This window comes from Acomys russatus, chromosome 16 (assembly GCF_903995435.1).
Source record: "Acomys russatus chromosome 16, mAcoRus1.1, whole genome shotgun sequence".
Lineage (NCBI taxonomy): Eukaryota > Metazoa > Chordata > Mammalia > Rodentia > Muridae > Acomys > Acomys russatus.
In genome coordinates, this window is record NC_067152.1 from 28,405,185 (window position 1) to 28,424,327 (window position 19,143).

A 19,143-nucleotide genomic window follows, 5' to 3' on the forward strand; every position below is an offset into this window, starting at 1 on the left:
AATTCATAATGGTTTAAGGAATTTTATAATTTTATGTTGTGGTACATTCATAGCTACCCTAGGATGCATAAGGCCATGCGTTAACACCTCTGATTGCCATTCCATATGGGTAAATTTTAAAAAAGATTTATTTATATATTTATCACACATACAATGTTCCCCTGTGCACCAGAAGAAGGTACCAGATTTCATCATTATAGATGGTTGCAAACTTCCATGTGGTTGCTAAGAATCGAACTCAGGACCTTTGGAAGAGGAACCAGTGCTCTTAACCTTTGAGTCATCTCTCCAGCGCCCCATATGGGTAAAATTTAATATTCAAAGTGTTCCTTGGGAATCTAGTGAGAGCTGGGTGCTCTCTTCCAAATGTTTGCATACCAGCCTGGTGCAGTGTTAACATTCCCCCAGGTGTATCCACGGACCCTAGCATAGCCGCTCTCCCATTTCCCCTCCCTACACCTCTACCCACCTTCTCCTTCTTCTGGAGGTCTGTAGGCTCAGACAGGGCCTCTGATGTCCCTTCCTCCAACTCATCATCAGATCCCCCCCCCCCTCGCCGCATGCCAACCTCTGTCAGTCTACTCACAGGGGGGCTTTCTGAAGTTCTGGGGGCTTGGTATGGTGCCGGTGGTTCTCCGGTAGCTCAGCCGCCTGCAGGGACACAAACGGACATCATCAGCTAGGTCAGAGAACTAGCTGAAAGGGAACCTTCTAGAAACGTGGTGAAAGCAAGGCCTGAATCCCACAGCTGGGCACACCTCAACATACCAAGGAGCTCCTGTTTCACAGTGTATTCTGGGTAGGGAAGGGGGGGACCAGCTTATAGGGAGGAAAAACTGTCTCCTGGCCTGCAAAAGACTTGTCCTTCCCAAGACAGCCACATGAAGGAATGCTGGCTGGTGCCCCAGGTCTTGTTGCTGGTTACGCTACTACGATGGCTGACTCCTGAGGCAGGTGGGGTGGGGTGGAGGGGAGTGTTCTTCGCCACCCCTACTCTGCCTCGCATCTCTGAGGAAAATGGAAACTAACAGGACTCTCCGGAAGGACTATGGGTCAAAAGTGACCCTGATGTAACAACCCCCCAGCCCCCGCCCAAGTGCACTCATTGTAGAGCGTGGCCTTCCCCAGCAGTAGCCAATATGGTTGGCAGGCAGGCAGTCTCCCAGGCCTAGCTCAAGCATCACCCCAGGGCTCTGGCAGTATCCAGATTCCACATCTCAAATAGGGGCAAGAGTCTGGAGGGATAGCTCGGCTGCTGGTAAGGAACTGAGTTTGTGCCTCAGGTTCTACAATTAAAACAACAATAGCCAGGGCTGTGGTGGCACAGGCCTTTAATCCCATAGGCAGGTGGATCACTGTGAGTTCGAGGCCAGCCTGGTCTACAAAGTGACTCCAGGACAGCCAAGGCTACACAGAGAAACCCTGTCTCAAAATTAATTAATTAATTAATTAAAATAACAAAACAACTGCTGGAGGCTGTGACTCAAAGGGGAAGGCAGAGACATAGGGAACCCTGAGGCTCACTGGCCATCAAGACTAGCCAAATCAGTGAGACAGGTTCAGTGAGAGACCTTGTCTTAAAAAAAAAAAAAAAAAAAGTAAGTGGAGAGCGATCAGTAAGACATTAGATGTTAACCCTGACCTCCACACACACGCATACTCAAGTACACAGGTGTACACATACACACATGCAAACAATAAATAAAAACAGAACAGAGGCAAGAGCTCTCTCCTATCTCTTCTAAGATAGTGAGACCTGCAAAGCCAAAACTGCAGATGGGGCTGTGGGGAGGCAGGGGGTCCCCTGAGAAAACAGCAATCCTCAGACCTCAGACTCCCCTGGAATACCTTTGAGGGAGGACACAGAGCCAGGGTCAGCCTGGAGTTTCTGCTTCTATGTGTTTAGGGTGAAGCCTTAACATTTCCTAACACAGACGCCTCGGTCTAGAATCCACAGCAAGAGGGGCCACTGAAACGCCTGGGCCCTGAGGTCTGCCACCATTGCATTCTGTACACCAACGGATGAGAGAGAGGGCCACCATCCACACGGCAGGTGGCCCAGTCCTATCTACCCCCTACTTCATCCCAGAGTGTATCCTCTTGGAAATCTAGCCTAAGAAAATAGGCATTATAAAGAGCCTTCCATGTACTCTATTGCTATAGCAACCCATAACAAGAGAAAAACTGGAGTCCACCTGAGGGAGCAGCCACAGAGGAGTGCTCAGGCACCACCCTGCCTCCGTGAAGCCTCCCCTGCATGCCTGTGCCTATACTGACTGCGTACTGGCTCTCTTCTCACTATCCCCTACACAATACAGTGTGCCAACGTATCACACGGCACTAACACTGAATGGGTGTCTTAGTCACCTTCTTATCGCTGTGATAAGACGCCATGATAAGGCAACTTATAAAAGAAAGAGTTTCATTTGGGGCTCACAGTTCCAGAGGGCTAAAGGCCATGATCATCGCAGTAAGGCGTATGGGAGCGAGCCGGCAGGAGGGCGTGGCCCTGGCGCAGTGCCGAGGGCTCACATCTCAAGCCACAAGCACAAAGCAGAGCAAACTGAGGATGGGGTTGGCTTTTGAGACCTTATTGCCCACCCCCCAGTGCATACCTCCTCTATAAAGGCCACACCTTCTAATCCTTCCCAGAGAGTTCCACTGATTGAGGATCAAGCATTCAAATATATGAGCCTACAGGCGCCGTTGTCATTCAAACTGCTACAATGCAGCAATCCTCAATCACCCAGGGAAGAGTCATAGCACCAAGAGGATGTGGCAGACAGGAGTCATATGCAAATGCAAAATCATTGTATGCAAGGTCCTTAAGCACTACTAGAAGGTTCTAGAAGTAATCCCAGAGTATACTAAAAGACAACTGTATACATTAATGCAGTTCAACTGTCCAGTTGGGCCTGATGGGAACCCTGTAGGGAGGCTGCTGAAGCACAGGGATTGCAAGTCAAGGCTAGCCTGGGCTACAGAATGAGTTCAAGGCCAGCCTGGGCAACTTAGTGAGACACTGTCTCAAAAAAAGAAAACAGAAGGCTGACGCTGCAGCTCAGAGGTAGAGTACCTGCCTAGCCAGGTCCTAGATTTAGATTCCCCAGTAGTGAAAAGGAAAACTAAATGTCCATATATTTATTTAAATCTCAAAATGGCCAGCTTCCCTGGCTATGGGGCCAGAACCTACATATAGAGCCAAGAGCAACTGCTACTTACCTCAGTGGGCTCCCCTATGTCAGAGATGGCAGAGACTCAAGGGGTTTCCATGTACCTGCACCACCAGCCACCCCAATCACAGTAGCACCCCAATCCTACCTCTCCTGGAACTGCTTGGAGGGGATGAGGCCAGCTCGAAGGTTGGTGTCTCCTACTCTCTTGGCCTGCCACCAGGTGGGGTCATCTTGGCTCACCACCTCCAGGACCTGCCTCCGCTGGAAGGGCAGGCCTGCCTCCTGGCAGGGGATGGCCCGGTCCTCCTGAGGGTCATAGTGGAAGAGGGCACGCATGAACACCTGGAAAGGCAAGGGCTACAGTTAAGGGGGTCCTTCTATACAAGGGCATAGGCCCCATCATGACACAGTGGCCGTTAGCAGTGAGAAAACACAAATGGCCCCAAGAGCAGAAAGCTGGTTAGGAACACCCTACATAGTTTTCCTAGTGTTCTTCACATCCTCTTGGGATATTTGAGTCAGGAAATCCATAGGTAGTAGGAAAATGAGTGGCTGGGGCATGGCTCAGTGGTACAGTGCACTCGTCTGGCACGTACGAGATCCTAGTTCTCCCAAACTCTGGTTCCATCCCCGGCACCAACACCAAAACCCAAACGAAGAGTCAGAAAACGGGGGGCAGTGGGCAAAGGTGCATGCAGTCAATGCAAGCCTTGACAAGCTGAGTTTGAGCCCCCAGTTTCCTCCATTGGAGAAAAACCAATCCCTACAAGTTGCGCTCTGGCCTCCGTGTGTGTGGTGGGGGGGAGGGGGGAAAGACACCCACATCTGACTTTTGAGAGAGAGAGAGAGAGAGAGAGAGAGAGAGAGAGAGAGAGAGAGAGAGCGAGAGAGAGAGACCCTACATCTGATTTTTCCCAACTGAAAGCTTTCCCCATGGACCTGATCCGCCACGCTCTGGGCCCCAGCTGCACTAGGTGACTACTAATCCCAGAGACGAAAAGCAGAAGCAAGCACAATTTGTAACCGCTGTTATTCTTAACGACAACTTCTCCTGGTGAACTCAGGGAAGCATCTGCGCAGATCAGGACTCTAGAGGTCCTCAAAGAAAGGAGCCCAGACAGCCACAGAACCGCCGCGGCCAACTTCATCCTCCCTTCCCAAGTCGGGAACTGGCACCCACAGTCCTGACAGCTCCATCTTGCCTTCTCTGCCACGCTCTTGGCCATGTCCCCTTTCTGGGGAAGGCAGGACAGGACACAGCGCTGCGTCCCGTCTCATTTCTTGGTTCTCTTGTCACTCAGTGCTATGAACTTATTTCAAGTGTTCTAATTCTAGATGACGTAGGCTCCGTTATTTCAGCGGCAAATAAAAAGAAAAGAAAGATCGAGGGTCAGCGTCCCTCATGTGCCAAACACAAAAGATTGAGCTTAGACAGCTATAAGAACTTTCTGGGCCTCTGCGGCAGGGACGGGTACTCTTCCCTCAGATATAGACACTATAGGGACAGGGTACCACACTCTCCTCCTGTATCAAGCCATATGGGATGCTATGGTCCCATACAGGGGTCAATATCACTTATACCCTGGGATTTAATCCAAAAGTGCTAGGAAGAGACACCTATGGACACGCTGTTCTCTTTGCTGGCTGCAAAACAAGAGGTCAGGGAAGACATCAGCTGTTCCCCCTCATCTGCTTTTCATCAGTAAAGTGTTGACATCTCTGCTGGGCCAGAGGCTGCCCTGTGCCTTCTTTCACGCACTCAGCACAGGGTGATGAGGCTGGGGTTGGCCCGCCTCCTTCCACGCCCCTGATGGAACGTACAAAACTCACCCTGTTCCCCTTTCTACCTTATGCCCAAGAACTTCAAGGCCAAATTCACCACGAAATCAAACTGGAACCCTCCTCCCTATCCTCTGTGATTTAAAAAAATTATTTATTATTTTTATGTCTTGTTCATCGGTGTTTTGCCTGCGTGTATGTCTGACTGAGAGTGTGAGCTGCCATATGTAGTTGCTGAGAATTGAGCACGGGTCCCCCGGAAGAGCAGCCAGTGCTCTTAACTACTGAACCATCTCTCCAGCACTTCCTCTGTGATGATGATGATGATGATTCTTCTTCTCCTTCTTCTCTCTTTTTTTTTTTTTTTTTCTTCCCCAAGACAGAGACAGGGTTTCTCTGTGTAGCTTTGATTGTTTTGGAGTCACTTTAACCAGACTGGCCTCTAACTCACAAAGATCCTCCTGCCTCTGCCTCCCTGAGTGCTGGGGTTAAAGGTGTGCACACTTGGCTCTCCTCTGTGATTTTTTTGTGTTTGTTTTTCTTTTTTTTTTTTTTTTTTTTTTTTTTTTTGTTTTTTTTTTTTTTTTTTTTTTTCCTTTTTTTTTTATTAATTTATTCTTGTTACATCTCAATGTTTATCCCATCCCTTGTATCCTCCCATTCCTCCCCCCCCCCATTTTCCCATTATTCCCCTCCCCTATGACTGTTCCTGAGGGGGATTACGTCCCCCTGTATATTCTCATAGGGTATCAAGTCTCTTCTTGGCTACTTGCTGTCCTTCCTCTGAGTGCCACCAGGTCTCCCCCTCCAGGGGACATGGTCAAATGTGAGGCACCACAGTACGTAAGAAAGTCATATCACACTCTCCACTCAAGTGTGGAGAATATTCTGACCATTGGCTAGGTCTGGGAAGGGGTTTAAAGTTTACCTCCTGTATTGTCCTTGGCTGGTGCCTTAGTTTGAGCGGGACCCCTGGGCCCTTGTGTTTGTTTTTCAAGACAGGGTTTCTCTGTGAAGCTTTGGCTGTCTGGGACTCACTTTGGAGACCAGGCTGGTCTGGAACTCACAGCGATCCACCTGCCTCTGCCTCCCCGAGTCCTGGGATTACAGGTGCGCACCACCACGCCCAGCTCTCCTCTGTGATTCTTCAATAATCTCCTACCTGGGCTTCTACAACAGCCTCGCTCTGCGCCTCCCTGCCTCTGTGCCTCTGGCCTCCACCCTCCCCCCTTTCCTCTAGCGGCTGCTCAGAGAGAGCTTTCTAAAACACACTTGTGGCTGGATCAACCCTGCTCCTGCCCCCGCCCCCAGGAACAAACAGAAGCACCCTTAACCTCTCACCAGGGCTGTCCAGATGGTTCAGGTAAAGGCATCCTGAGTTCAATCCCCAAAACCCACCTTATAAAAGGAACAAACTAACCCCTGCACGTTCTCATCTGATCCCCATGTGTGTGCTGTGATGCAAGCACCCCAACATCTAATAACTAGCTGTTCTCGCCACGGTGGGGCTGTCCCTTGGGCTCTGGGGTGTTCTCCAGCCCCCAGGGTGTACCACTTTTCTCTGTGCTGGCTGACTTCAATGGTTAGCACCTGCACCCCTTCGCCTAAGGACTTACTTCTCTCGGCTGCCAAGCCTGCTCATCTCTAATCTAGCGGCGGAACTACAAAGAACAGAGCCCCAGGGCCTGCTAGGAGTTGCCATACACGCCTCCCAAGCTCTTGGCTTGGAAGAACAACAGGCCTGTGTACCGATTAGCTGTTCAGGATTAAGCACCAGGCACACTCAGTGGGTGGTGGCTTCTGTGTAGCACATTCTCTGTAGGGACTGTCTGCCTTTCCCTTCCCCTCACTACCCATGCAGCCTGGGGTCACTTCCCAACAAATAAATCATTTGCCTTCAAACCGTTTATGCCAGCCAGAGTCAGCTCACAGGAACGCCCAAACTACCTAGGTAAGGGCTGGGTCAAGCCCTTCACAGCTGAACCCACATCTGCACAACGGCTCCTCCCACCTGACCCTCAAGCCCTACGACACTGTTCTCTCAGATAACCCCCCCCAAAACGTGCTGACCCACTACAAGCCCCTAAGCCCCCTTCTCTCTGAAGCTGTAGCCATCTTTACCTCCCTCCCTCCGACACCAAGCAGCCAATCCAGAATCACATGCCACACAGCAGTGAACCACCTGTTGGACAGTCTCCCTCCATCCACAATAAGACCCCTCTGGCAGGGAGCCCAGCACAGAGAGTTCACAACCCAAGGTAGGGCCAGCTAACAGCAGCTACTACACAGCTCCAGAATCCAGCCCCTCAGGCACCTTCTCCTCTCAATGGCCCAGATTTTCTACGTCAGTGGCAGCAAGCTTGCTTTTTGTTAGCATGCTATGTAAAATCCTATTTCCGAACAGCAAGGTACAATGAGTCACTCAGGACTATTAAAGTCCTTGGCTGAAGACAGCTTACCAGGGCCAGCTGCACAGGCTGGTCAGATGACTGTGCCCAAAGGCTGGCAAGGTTCAGAACGCCCACCCTGCCCCAGCAGAGAAGGTTCTACGGAGAACACCTCCTCATACCTTGCTCTCTTTGAAGCGGTCTTCCTCCTGGGTGGCAGGGATGATCTTGAGGGTGATGGATCCCTGGGACTGGGCCTGAAGGCAGAGGGAACAGAGGCTGATGGCTTTCCAGCCCAGCCCCAGTGAGTTGCAGTCTTACTTCCCAGGTCTAATAATGGATGGGTGGTCTCTGAATGAAAGACTGGCAGCTTCCACTGCTCTGAAATTTGCTATTAAGGAACCCAGTGTTGGGGGCTGGAGAGATGGCTCAGAGGTTAAGGTCCCTGACTGCTCCTCCAGAGGTCCTGAGTTCAATTCCCAGCAAGCACATGGTGGCTCACAACCGTCTATGGTGGGATCTGATACCCTCTTCTGGCCTGCCGGTGTACGTGCAGGCAGAGCATTGTATACATAATAAATAAATAAATAAATCTTTAAAAAAAAAAAAAAAGAAAAGAAAAGAAAGAAATCCAGTGTTGGCTGGGAGTGATGGCTCACACCATTAATCCCAGCACTCGGGAGGCAGACACAGGCAGATTTCTGTGATCTCGAGGCCAGCCTGGTCTACAGAACGAGTCCAGGACAGCCAAGGCTACACACAAAAACTCTGTCTCAAAAACAAAAACAACAACAACAAAAAGCAAAGCAAAACAAAACAAATAAACAAACAAAAAGAAATCTAGTGTTAGCCGGCCCTGGGGGCACACGCCTATAATCCCAGCACTCAAAGAGGCAGAAGCAGACGGATCTCTATAAATTCAAGGCCAGCCTGGTGTACAAATTGAGTTCTAGGACAAGCAAGACTACACAGAAAAACTCTGTCTCTAAAAACAAAAACAAACAAACAAAAAAAGAAAACAAAAAGAAAAAAGAAATCAAGTGTTGGGGCTAGAGAGATGACTCAGTGGTTACAAGCACTGACTGCTCTACAGAGGACCGGGGTCCAATTCCCAGCAGTCATATAGCAGCTAACACACACGGAGGCAAAACACCAATGCACATAAAAATATACATATGCACATATATATGCATAAATGCATAAACACACACACACACATATATATATCAGGTATCTACCAATGATAGTTAATATTGTTGCCAGGGCTGGAGAAGGTAAGAAATGAACACCCTGCCTTTTCATGAGACAGAGAAGCTGAAGATTTTAAGCAGAATTTAAGACAGGCATGCATTGCCGGGCGTGGTGGCGCATGCCTTTAATCCCAGCACTCAGGAGGCAGAGGCAGGTGAATCACTGTGAGTTCGAGGCCAGCCTGGTCTACAAAAGTGAGTCCAGGATAGCCAAGACTGTTACACAGAGAAACTTTGCCTCGAAAAACCTAAAAAAATAAAAATGAAAAAAAAAAAAAGATAGGCATGCCCTGAATTCCAGCTCCCCACAGCTCCAGACTTCAGGGATCCTGAGACATCCCTTTCCTGGTGTTCTTTTGACTATTTTAAATTTTTATTTATTTATTTGTGTATATGAGTGTTTTGTCTACATGTATGCCTATATACCATCTGCATGCCAGATGCCTGTGGAGACCCAAAGAGGGCATCAGATCCCCTGGGACTGGAGTTATAGACAGTCGTCAGCTGTCATTTAGGGGCTGGAATTGAACCTGGGTCCTCTGGAAGAGTTGCAAGTACTCTTAACTGCTGAGCCATCTCTTCCTGCCCCTCTTGGGCTGTTTTAGTGTCCACAACCAGGATGTTCACAAAGGCCCAGCTGCATCTGTATTCCCCAACAGTGGGGTGGGGGAAGGTACTGAAGGAGAGCCTGTCTCTGTAGCTCTGATCTTGTCTGCACCACCCCTACAACCGTCAGGAGTTGGACACCCAGGGATGGACTTGCGACCACTGCAGAGGCACTCACTCGACCCCTACCATCTCCACTTTTTGCCTCATCTGCCCCTGAACAGACTATCACGCTGTTTTTCTTTTCCTGATTCTTCTTGCTGTTACAAGGTACTTTATACTTCTTCCACGCTAATATCAGCCATGTGCAAGTCGAAAAGCCCTCCCTCTCCCTAAACTGCCTTGAAGGAGGCTAAAAGGTAGGTGGAGACTAGGATAAAGACTTGAAAGGGTTCTTGGCCAAAGCAGCTGGGATGAAGGAAGAGGACAGCCACGCTGAAGAGAAGAGCTGAAGAGAGAGAGAGGCAGGTAAACTGGAAACCATTTTGCCTGGCCCACCCTCACACAAGCAGGGACGCAGAGGCAGATGGGCCCTGGCTCTGGGAGCTCCCTGCTCTGGGTCTCTGAAGACCTCCCTCTCGGCAGGCACGCCATACAGACCAGAATCTGGCTGATCTCATCTGGACGCTTGTGCAGGACGGCGATCCCATTCACCTCTCGGAGCTCATCACCAACGTGGACCAGACCTAGGAGGCACGGAGACGGAGGTGAGTTTGGCACGGACACTGGGCTTTGTGCCTCTGGGCACTGGGGAAGCCACTGCAGGGCAGAGTCGGGTCTAAAGATGGGGAAGACCGACACACACACTCAGCATTGAATTCAGATCACTCCCTGGGGGAGGTCCCCATGTACAAGGTACATTTGAGGGTGCACACAGCGGCCCCACGGAAGCCACATTGCTAAGAAGTAACAAGAGCCACCGTGCACGAGGAAAGCTGCATTCCTCCCGCCACATCTCTGCTTGGTGTGTGTGTGTGTGTGTGTGTATGTGTGTGTGTGTGTAGGTATATAGCTATGTGTATACTTGTGTGCACATGCATGTAGAGTCCAGAGGACAAGTCTAGTGTCGTTTCCCCTCAGGTACCATCCGCCTTGTTCTCTGAGACAGGGGCTTTCACTGGGACCTGAGATCACTGAGCCAACATTTTCTCCTGGCACTGGGATTATAACTATGTGTGACCACACTCGGGTTTTTATGTGGGTGCTGGGGGAATCAAACTCAGAACTTCATGCTTGGGTGGCAAGAACTTTACCAACTGAGCTGTCTCCTCTGCCCCTATCTCTTTACTCTTCCTGGACTGCAGACACACTCCAAGAATATCTTTCTTAAGTCTTAATAAGGAAATTAAGGAAATGTAATGGCATCAGTATGTATGTATGTGTGTGTGTATATATTTATCTACCTACCTACCATCTATGTATGTAGATATGTATCTATCTACCTATCATTTATGTACGTATGTATGTATGTATGTATGCATGCATGTATGTATCTGTCTAGCTATGTATCCATCTATCTGTCTACCTTGAACTCAGGTGGCCTAGGTTGACTGCAAACTCACTCTGTAGCAGAGGATGATCCTGGACTTCTGATCCTCCTACCTCCCCCTTGTGAGTGCTGGCATTACAGGCGTGTACCAATCATGCCTGGTTTTTATGCAGTGCTGCAGATGGAACTCAGGGCTTCATGCATTCTAGACAAGCCTACCACCACTTAGCTGAGCACCCCACCTTGCTTTGACAGGCTTTTGCTAAGCTGCCCAGGCTGGTCTTAACCACTCGCATACAAGGAATCATCCCTTTTGAAACCCCCAAGCAGCTGAGACTATAGACACAAGTGCTACCACATGCACCACTTTGCCACTACTTTAATGGTCAGTGTCCTGACATAATTTGGCCTCTCTTTGGTGCTCTGAGTGGGTACTGGGCCAGCAGTAGCCACCACCACCATTAGGAGTGCAGATTTCTGAATCACAGTCTCTTGTATGTTACCAATATGCTCAGGGGCCTGTGTGCTTGTTAGCGTTTAGGAAGTAAGGTTCTCCAGTCAGTTCCCCAAATCTGGAGGGTAACATCTCCCTACACTGAGAAGCCTGTCTGCCAGATTTCCCATGCATGAATAACTATCAACATGTTTTCCACCCAAACTAACCGGAGCACACTCCTGTCCACAGCAGGTGCAAAGGTGGCAAGCTCCATCTCCACCCTGCCTAGGAATCCCCAACTAAGCCTACCTTCAAGCTTAAAGGTGATAATCTTCTGCCTACACCAAATGCCTGAGCCCTTCTTCCCTGATCATCCATGAGAACCCTAAACCTATTAGACTTCAGTTAAATTCCTACTGAGAATTTAACCTTGAGAATCCACCCACAATCCCCAAAGGTTACCCAAGAGGTGGGGACAGAGAGCCAGTGTCTCCGCCAGGGCTGGCAACCCACCACTCCAGAGGCTCCACTAGCCAGGCAGTGGTGGCACATGCCTTTAATCCTAGCACTTGGGAGGCAGAGGCAGGTGGATCACTGTGAGCTCGAGGCCAGCCTGGTCTACAAAGTGAGTCCAGGATAGTCAAGGCTAACATGGAGAAACCCTGTCCCAAAAAACCAAACCAAACCAAACCAAACAGAGGCTCCACTCACCGCTCCGATCTGCTGCACCTCCTCGCATGATCCTGGCCACCACGACAGCCCCTGAGTGCTCATCCCTTCGGATAGTCGCACCCTGAATTACAGACAAAAAATAACAAGACTCCAGCAAGGCAGCTTCAACTCAACTGACAAGTTTCCTTCATTTCTCCTTCTGCCACACCAGAAGGTAGGTCAGGGGAGACCCTTCCCAAGGCCGAGAACACCTCAAGACCGGGGTTGGGGTTGGGGGATGTGCAAGGCTCCACACTTCACAGCTTAAAAGCATAAGGATTCATTCTGCACAAGGGATGCGGCCTCCTGAGTTGGGCGCGGTGGCACATGCCTGCAATACCAAACACTCAGGGGGTGAAAAATGGAGAACCGAGAGTTCAAAGTCATCCTCAGCTACATGATGAGTTTGAAGCTATCCAGAGCTACTTGAGACTCTGTGGCAAAAAGAGTAATAATTAAATAGAGCTGGTGAGAGGGCTCAGCTGATAAAAGCATCTCCCACCACGTCTGAGTTCAATCCCCAGGACCCACATGGCTGAGAGAGAACCAAGTCTCACAAGCTGCCCTCTGATGTCCACACTTGTGCTGTGGCATCACATAACCCCCCCAACACCAAATAAATGCAATTTAAAATTTTATATGAATAAAGAGTACATGAAGGACTGGGTTTCAGAGTAGCTAAACATCCTCAAAGTCACCCTCACAGAAAGGTGTGGAAGCTTCTGATGATGCTAAACACAGAGTTTTCTCTGTCTCATCACAGCCCTTGTCACTTGCAAAGACAGTTAATAACAAGGACAGTGTGTGCTAGCAAAATTCTCAACCTGCCTCGAGGCAATCCCAGTGTTCTGAGGCCTTCTGTTGTTGCCAACAGGAACCAATTATGCCCCTACCAGAGCGTCGGAACCAGGATTTGGCTCGTGAAATCCAAAGAGATGATTTCAGGGATAAAAAAACAGGCACTAATGAGCTCCCAATTTCCTGTACCAGGTAAGTGGGGCTATGTCAGCACAAAGATTTGGGGGGTGGGGGTGGGGGCAGGGAGAAGCCAAGTGCAGACAGCCCAAGATTCATACACAATTCATCCACTGACCAGAAATCAGGTAGCCTTAGCAAGGGAGCACCTTGTGCTCTCTGAGCTTGCCTCCTGTAGGATAAGGGAGAGCATTTAACTTGAAAGGTTGTTACAAGAGTCCCCTAAGGAAAATGTATGTGACATATAAATGGTAAGTGTCCAAGAGATGTTTGTCTTTTGTCACTGATTATCCATGCAAACACTGTACATTTGTCACTGCAGCATTTGCGTCGTCCAGCATAGAAGACAAATTCTGCTGACTACAGAGGCTGCCCCCTCTGGCACTGCCCAAGGTTTCTTTGGCCCCTGACCTCCAGAGTCCCCATATCACTGCACATCACATATTCCTCTCTGGACCACAGCCAACCCCGACACTGCGAGTGCACAGAAGGAACCCTAGGATATACACTGAACTCCACGGCACAGGCGAGGAAGCAGGGGCAACAGGGACATCTTCATCTGTTGGGAGACATGGCTCACCCACCACAGGGCAGCTGGGGGAAACTGGAACCAGAGCATGCCGGCTCTGGGGTTTTCCAAGGCAAATACTAAAATCTTCCACTTCCTTCCAGCTGACAAATAAACGCACCTCTTTACCCAGTCCATCACTGCTGAAAGCAGGGGCAAAACCAACACTTACCTGTCAGCCTCTAGGAGTGTATCTGTGTCTCCACTGCCTTGGCATTCAGAGCCGGATCAGCAAACTGTCTACAAGGAACAGTGTCTACATATCTAAGGCTTTGGTGGGGGTCGAGGAGTGGCTTGGGTCTTTGCTGTTACTATCCAACTCTTCCTGGCAAACGAATAAGCATCACCTTGCCTTTAAAAACAATGAAGTTGAGCTGAAGGCTACATACATTTGGCACTTGGACTGAGTCTGCTAACTTCTGTTTCTGAGCAGGAAGATCATGGTCACCCTAAACAGCCATGTGGGTTGCTTACTGCACAAAATGACTTAGCCACAGCTGAGAGGCACTGCATTCCCCTCAGGAAAAGAGTGTCTTTCACACACACACACAAAAGGTGCTGCAGGGCACAGCCCTCATCCTGGCAAAGTGGCTGCCATTCACTGTGACCCTGGTAGGGTGCCTTTCGGGTGTTCTGGGTTAGGGGTGAGATGCAGAGGAATGGGGGGGGGGCGGGAGGCAGGCACATACCAGAGGCTCCTTATTCTTCACCAAACGAATGATCTTCACTGATTCCTCTTCAAAATCCTCATCAATATTATCAGGCAGAGGGGGCAGAACAGGATCAAAATTCTTCTGGGCAACTGTGTCGTGTACCATGAGCACAGCCTGCCGGGAAAGCCAGAGAGGTTAGCGGTCCTTGGCTGGGCAGGGGTGGAGAGGGGCTCATTATCTTCTGCCTAACAAATGCCCCCCGCACAGCCCCTCCTTAGAGCATCTCTCAGGATCCTTCACCCAGAAGCCTCCTCCTCTCCTTCTCCAGCACTCCCTCCACCCCCGTCCCAGGAGACACGGCTGTGTGGGTGTGCAGGGACTGTGGCGTGACTACCCTGAGGTGGGGGGTGGACAGCAGCTGCAGCAGCTCCCTCTCATCACTGTGCACGGAGGCAGCCTGCAGCTCTTCCATCACCTGTAAGAGAAGGAGACAAGAGGCTGGGGGTGCCCCTGAGGGAGCCTGCTGGAATCCTGGGGTGCGGGGAAGGGACGAGGGGAGCCCTTTTCCCTGGGCCTTAGACACAGGATCCTCTCAGAAATGAGTGCAGCATCCAGAAACATGTCACACCTCCAGGCCTGGTGGACACTCTGGGGAAATCAAACCAGGGACCAGAATGCACTCAACATGTGTAAAGTGTAAACCTATCGCACACTGTTGCTTTATTTGAGTCTTCTCAACAAACTGGATGCTGCCGGGCGGTGGTGGCACATGCCTTTAATCCCAGCACTTGGGAGGCAGAGGCAAGTGCTGTGAGTTTGAGACCAGCCTGGTCTACAGGGTGATTTCCAGGACAGTTAGAGCTGATACACAGAGAAACCCTGTCTCAAAAAAACAAGAACAAAACAAAACAAAATAAAAACAAAAACAACAACAACAAAACCAACAACACTGGATACTATGGGCACCATTTTGCTATTTAAGGATGAGGCCCAGAGAGATGACAAATCTTTCCCGGCATCACCAAGCTCACAGTGACATGGCCAGAGTTTAAACTCAGCTTTGTCTGGCTGTACAGTCTGCGCCCCTCACACTAGGCTATTCCATAGATGAGGAAATTGGGGCCAAGAGGTTGGGTGACCTCTTTAAGGTCACAGCTAGTGGCAAAATTGGCAGTGCAGAGCATGAGTGATGTAACCCACTCCAAGTGATCACACCGTGGAAGCGCAAGGCACAGGGTCTAGCCACAGACTACACCATTCCCCCACAGAGTCATCTTCTGGCCTGAGGCCCTCTGGGAACAGAGCCCAGCTAGCTAGCTGGATGTTAGGTGATCTATACGGGAGTCAGTCTATGTCACCAACCCAGACAGCTAAACCAAAACCAGCAAGGACCAGATAGATCCATGAAGAGTCAGGAAACCACAGCCGGTGAGCAGGGACACACTGCAAGTCTCCTGAATTCAGGACTTCATGCCAGCATCCCAAAGCCGGGACACAAGGCGCTAGCTGACCTACTAATATCACCAGTTCTTGGAACAGGTGGAGAAACCGCTTATAGGATCCAAGGCTCTCTCATTTTACAGCTGAGGGAACAGGTTTGCTCCAGAGCACACAGTCAGCAGGAATCACCATGTTTCCTGGCCCCGACTGAGGCTAATAAGGCCTCCCTGGATGCCAGAAAACCCAGACAGTCCTAGCACTACAGCTCAGCCATACACTTGTCTATTAAGTACAAGGCTTCAGGCTTGGTTCCCAGCAACCACAGACACACACAGTCACACACACACACACACACACACACACACACACACACACACACACACGATAAAGGAGGAGAGGGGAGGGAGCAGCCCCTCCCTCCTCATCCTCAGGCTCCCAACCTCTAATGTAACCAGTTAAAGGCAAGCTGTAGTCTTTTCTGGCCTTGAGGTGTTGCTCCACCTTAAGTCCAAACAGTAAAATCTGGGACTCACATCCTCAGCGAGGGCCATGGCGCTGTGCAGGACTGGCGTGGGACTCTGCCTCTCATAGTAACGGAGTTTCTCATGAATCTGCAAAGATACTTGATTTCTGCTTTACCTTGAATACCACGCGCTGTCCCCTGCCCCCAGGGTTAGGGTTGTAGTGGCACCCAGGGCCACAGGCTGGGTCCCCTCCATAACAGCATAATACGGAGAGCCCTGCCTAGTGAGTTAAAGACCTTCATGGGGCAGGGAAGTGGCTGAGGTGACACCAGAAGAGCCTCCCTTGGGGGTAAGGGGAGGCTGAGGCAGCTCTCACCTTCATCAAATAGCTGAGGCTCTTCTCACTGAAAACGTCCCTCAGGAAGCCCATCTCTTCCCTGTGGTTGGAGTCAGGCCTGAGCTGAGAGGTCAGCAAGGCCAGGGTCTCATGCAAACCTGAGGAAGAAGAGGCAAGAAAAGCAAGATCCAGAGAAAGTGGAGTTCCTGTTCATTCTCCCTGCTGGCTCAGGTCAGAGGGGTGGGCAAGCAGGACAGCTTCCAGAGGCAACACCACAGCACTGCTCCTGCTTTTGGTTTGGGTTTGGTTTGGTTTCCCCACCCCATCCCACCCCCACCTCCGCCCCCCTAACCCTGGGAGGCCTGGCAGGTGTAGCCCAGGTTGAGGGCACTCACCCGAGTCTTCAGACAGCACTGGCATGCCTGTGCCCGACAGGTCCCCAGCTGTCCCTACGGTTTGTGGGGGCGGGGGGACTTGGAGGGTGGAGAGGAGTCACTCAGCAAAGAACACACATCACCAGGATCTGCTTATGACCTCTGTGAGGAGAGAGAGAGAGACAGAGAGACAGAGAGAGAAAAGGGGGGAAAAGTTACTTTTTGTGGGGAAGGGTGGGCAGGGAGCAAGCCTGGTTGGATGCCCCCAACATGCTGCTCTTTTCTGACTGACTGTGCATAAAACTTTAAAGGATGAACACCAATCCTCGCGTTTTACTAATGTAGAAACAGAGGCTGGGGGGGGGGGGTCCCTAAGTAACTTTTGAGCCAGAATAGGTACCCAGATCACTTTTTCCAGACTGACCTTGGCAAGTGCCAAGAGTCCCTGCCTTGTGCAGGATGCTCTCAACCACAGCTCTGCCTCTACCTTCTAAGAGTGCCTGCTCAAGTCTCAACCTCCTTTCAACAAGTACCTACTTGAGGTCTACAAGAGTTCCCACTCCCCGCCCCATTTCCAGCCCCCAATTCAAAGGGAGCCTCTAGTCTGAAGGCAGAGAGATGAAGAAGTGAGGGTGGAGTTTCTGCTATGCTGGAAGCAGGTACCCCATTTCCAAGAGGCCCCTCCCCAGGTCCTCTGTAGCACGTGGACCTCAAAAGTCCTCCTTCAGAGAGGGACAAGGACTCATGATTCATTCATTCTGCAGACATGGAGCCACCCCTCTGTGTGGAGCACCAGTCACACGGAAGGCAGAAAAATGGTACCCGGCCCCCACCCCCCACGCCGAGCTCACCCTTCCGCGGCTTCCAGCTGCGCCCCCCACTCCCCCTCCCTCACTCCAGCCGCTTTCCAAAAGAATCTGGGGGACAAACCGCGAACGCATCTCTGGAGAATCTCCCCCACCCGGTGGGTTGCTGGGCGGGCGGTGTCGGAGGATGCGTAGCGGCGCCAAGGAGTAGGGCGCACGGGATGCGCGAGCGCGGAGCATCGAGGGGGGACCGCGGGCCAGGATCCCAGTCCCCGCTGGGGAGGGTGGGCCGCGAGGCAGTAGCGCACGCGAGGGGCGGGTCCCCGGCCCCCCTCCCGCCACGCACCTAGTCCCTTGTGTGCCCCGCGCTCCTTCTTAGCTCGTCGCGCCGGGATGTGGGATCGGTGACCCGCAGCCGCGCGGGAGCCACCAGCCTCCGCCGCCACTGGCTCCGCCTCCACCGGCCCCTCCCTGCCGCGGCGCGCCGGGTCGGGGCAGCGCGCGCGGGCGGAGGCGCAGCGCGGGCCGGGAGGGGCGGAGCACGGCCCCACAGGCCCCTAGCAGCCCCCGCCCTCTGCACAACCCGCTCCCCGCGGACACCTGCTCCGCTGAGAATCCGATTTTGCAAACACTGATTGAGAGCCCTGCAAGAGCCAGGCACTGTGCCAGGACCTGGAGCTTCAAAGCCGATCGAGGAAGACAGGCTGTACTGGGACATTAAAAAGCCGAGCGGGGGGCGGGGGTGGGGTGGGCACCGGGCAGCAGCTCGACCAACCCGTGGCAACAATGCTACGTGCTGCGAAAGATTTATCCGTGCACGCTGCCCTGGGGACGGGGAGGCGCGAGGAAGGAGAAGTACGGCTGGGAAGACGGCGGCTGGATTCTGCCAGAGTGGGAGGGGGTGGGGCTGAATGAGAAAAAGATCCTAATGTCCAGGGGCTTCACCAGGGGGATGAATGCCAAAACAGCTGGCTTCAATTGTGGTCCCTCTACCCCCCTCCCACCCCCCACCCCACATACTCTAGGGATCACATGGTATCAGCCTCAGATACAGAGACCGAAATTATCTCCTCGCTTCAGTTGAGGAAACCCTGAGCCTCCAAAATTGAAGGAGGATGTGTGCAGGAAAACCAGTAGAAACATACCACTGAGTTAGTGAGCAGATGGCTGGGGATCTTTAGAGAATGAGGAGTGGCCTGGTGGGTGTGTCCCCTCCCCTCAAACATAGCATCGAAGAACGTCACAGCACATAGTAAGATGGTTAAGATACACACGTCCCAGAAAGGTCATCAGTAGACAGGCCTTACAGCTTGCAATGGACAGGCAAGCTGTGAGAGGCAGCAAATGTCACCAAGAAAGTTCCCCTCACATCCCTCAAGCGTCAGCTACCCCAAATGTTCCTCAAATTGTGTCTATAAGTCTCCTGAGGTTTGTGGGGCGAGTGGTATCAGTCTGAATTTCTCTCAGGCCCCCCAGTGATGGCATATGGATAGACAGCAGCCACACTTAGAGTGGAGAAAAGCTAAGGAACGGTCTGTCTTAGTCAGGGTTTCTATTGCAGCCATGAGACACCAGGACCCAAAAGTAAGTTGGGGAGGAAAGGGTTTATTTGGCTAACACTTCCATCATCGGAGGAAATTAGACAGGGCTGGCACCTGGAGGTAAGAGTTAATGCAGAGGCCATGGAGGAGT

At 51.3% G+C, this 19,143-nt stretch overlaps 1 protein-coding gene across 1 annotated transcript in view; it reads right to left on the bottom strand.

The window, feature by feature from the left end:
• The window catches only part of Mpp3 (MAGUK p55 scaffold protein 3), a 28,864-nt gene extending 11,268 nt beyond the window's left edge, over positions 1 to 17,596 (bottom strand). Inside the window, exons 1-11 of the mRNA XM_051158739.1 lie at positions 17,576 to 17,596; positions 16,667 to 16,807; positions 16,311 to 16,429; positions 16,004 to 16,081; positions 14,425 to 14,505; positions 14,067 to 14,204; positions 11,835 to 11,916; positions 9,799 to 9,884; positions 7,525 to 7,599; positions 3,322 to 3,518; positions 587 to 651 (exon numbers count right to left, since the gene is read on the bottom strand). Coding sequence (XP_051014696.1) covers positions 587 to 651; positions 3,322 to 3,518; positions 7,525 to 7,599; positions 9,799 to 9,884; positions 11,835 to 11,916; positions 14,067 to 14,204; positions 14,425 to 14,505; positions 16,004 to 16,081; positions 16,311 to 16,429; positions 16,667 to 16,691 — 946 coding nt within the window. The 5' untranslated portion in view covers positions 16,692 to 16,807; positions 17,576 to 17,596. The remainder of the gene's footprint in view (positions 1 to 586; positions 652 to 3,321; positions 3,519 to 7,524; positions 7,600 to 9,798; positions 9,885 to 11,834; positions 11,917 to 14,066; positions 14,205 to 14,424; positions 14,506 to 16,003; positions 16,082 to 16,310; positions 16,430 to 16,666; positions 16,808 to 17,575) is intronic.
• Between the last annotated feature and the right edge of the window lie 1,547 nt (positions 17,597 to 19,143).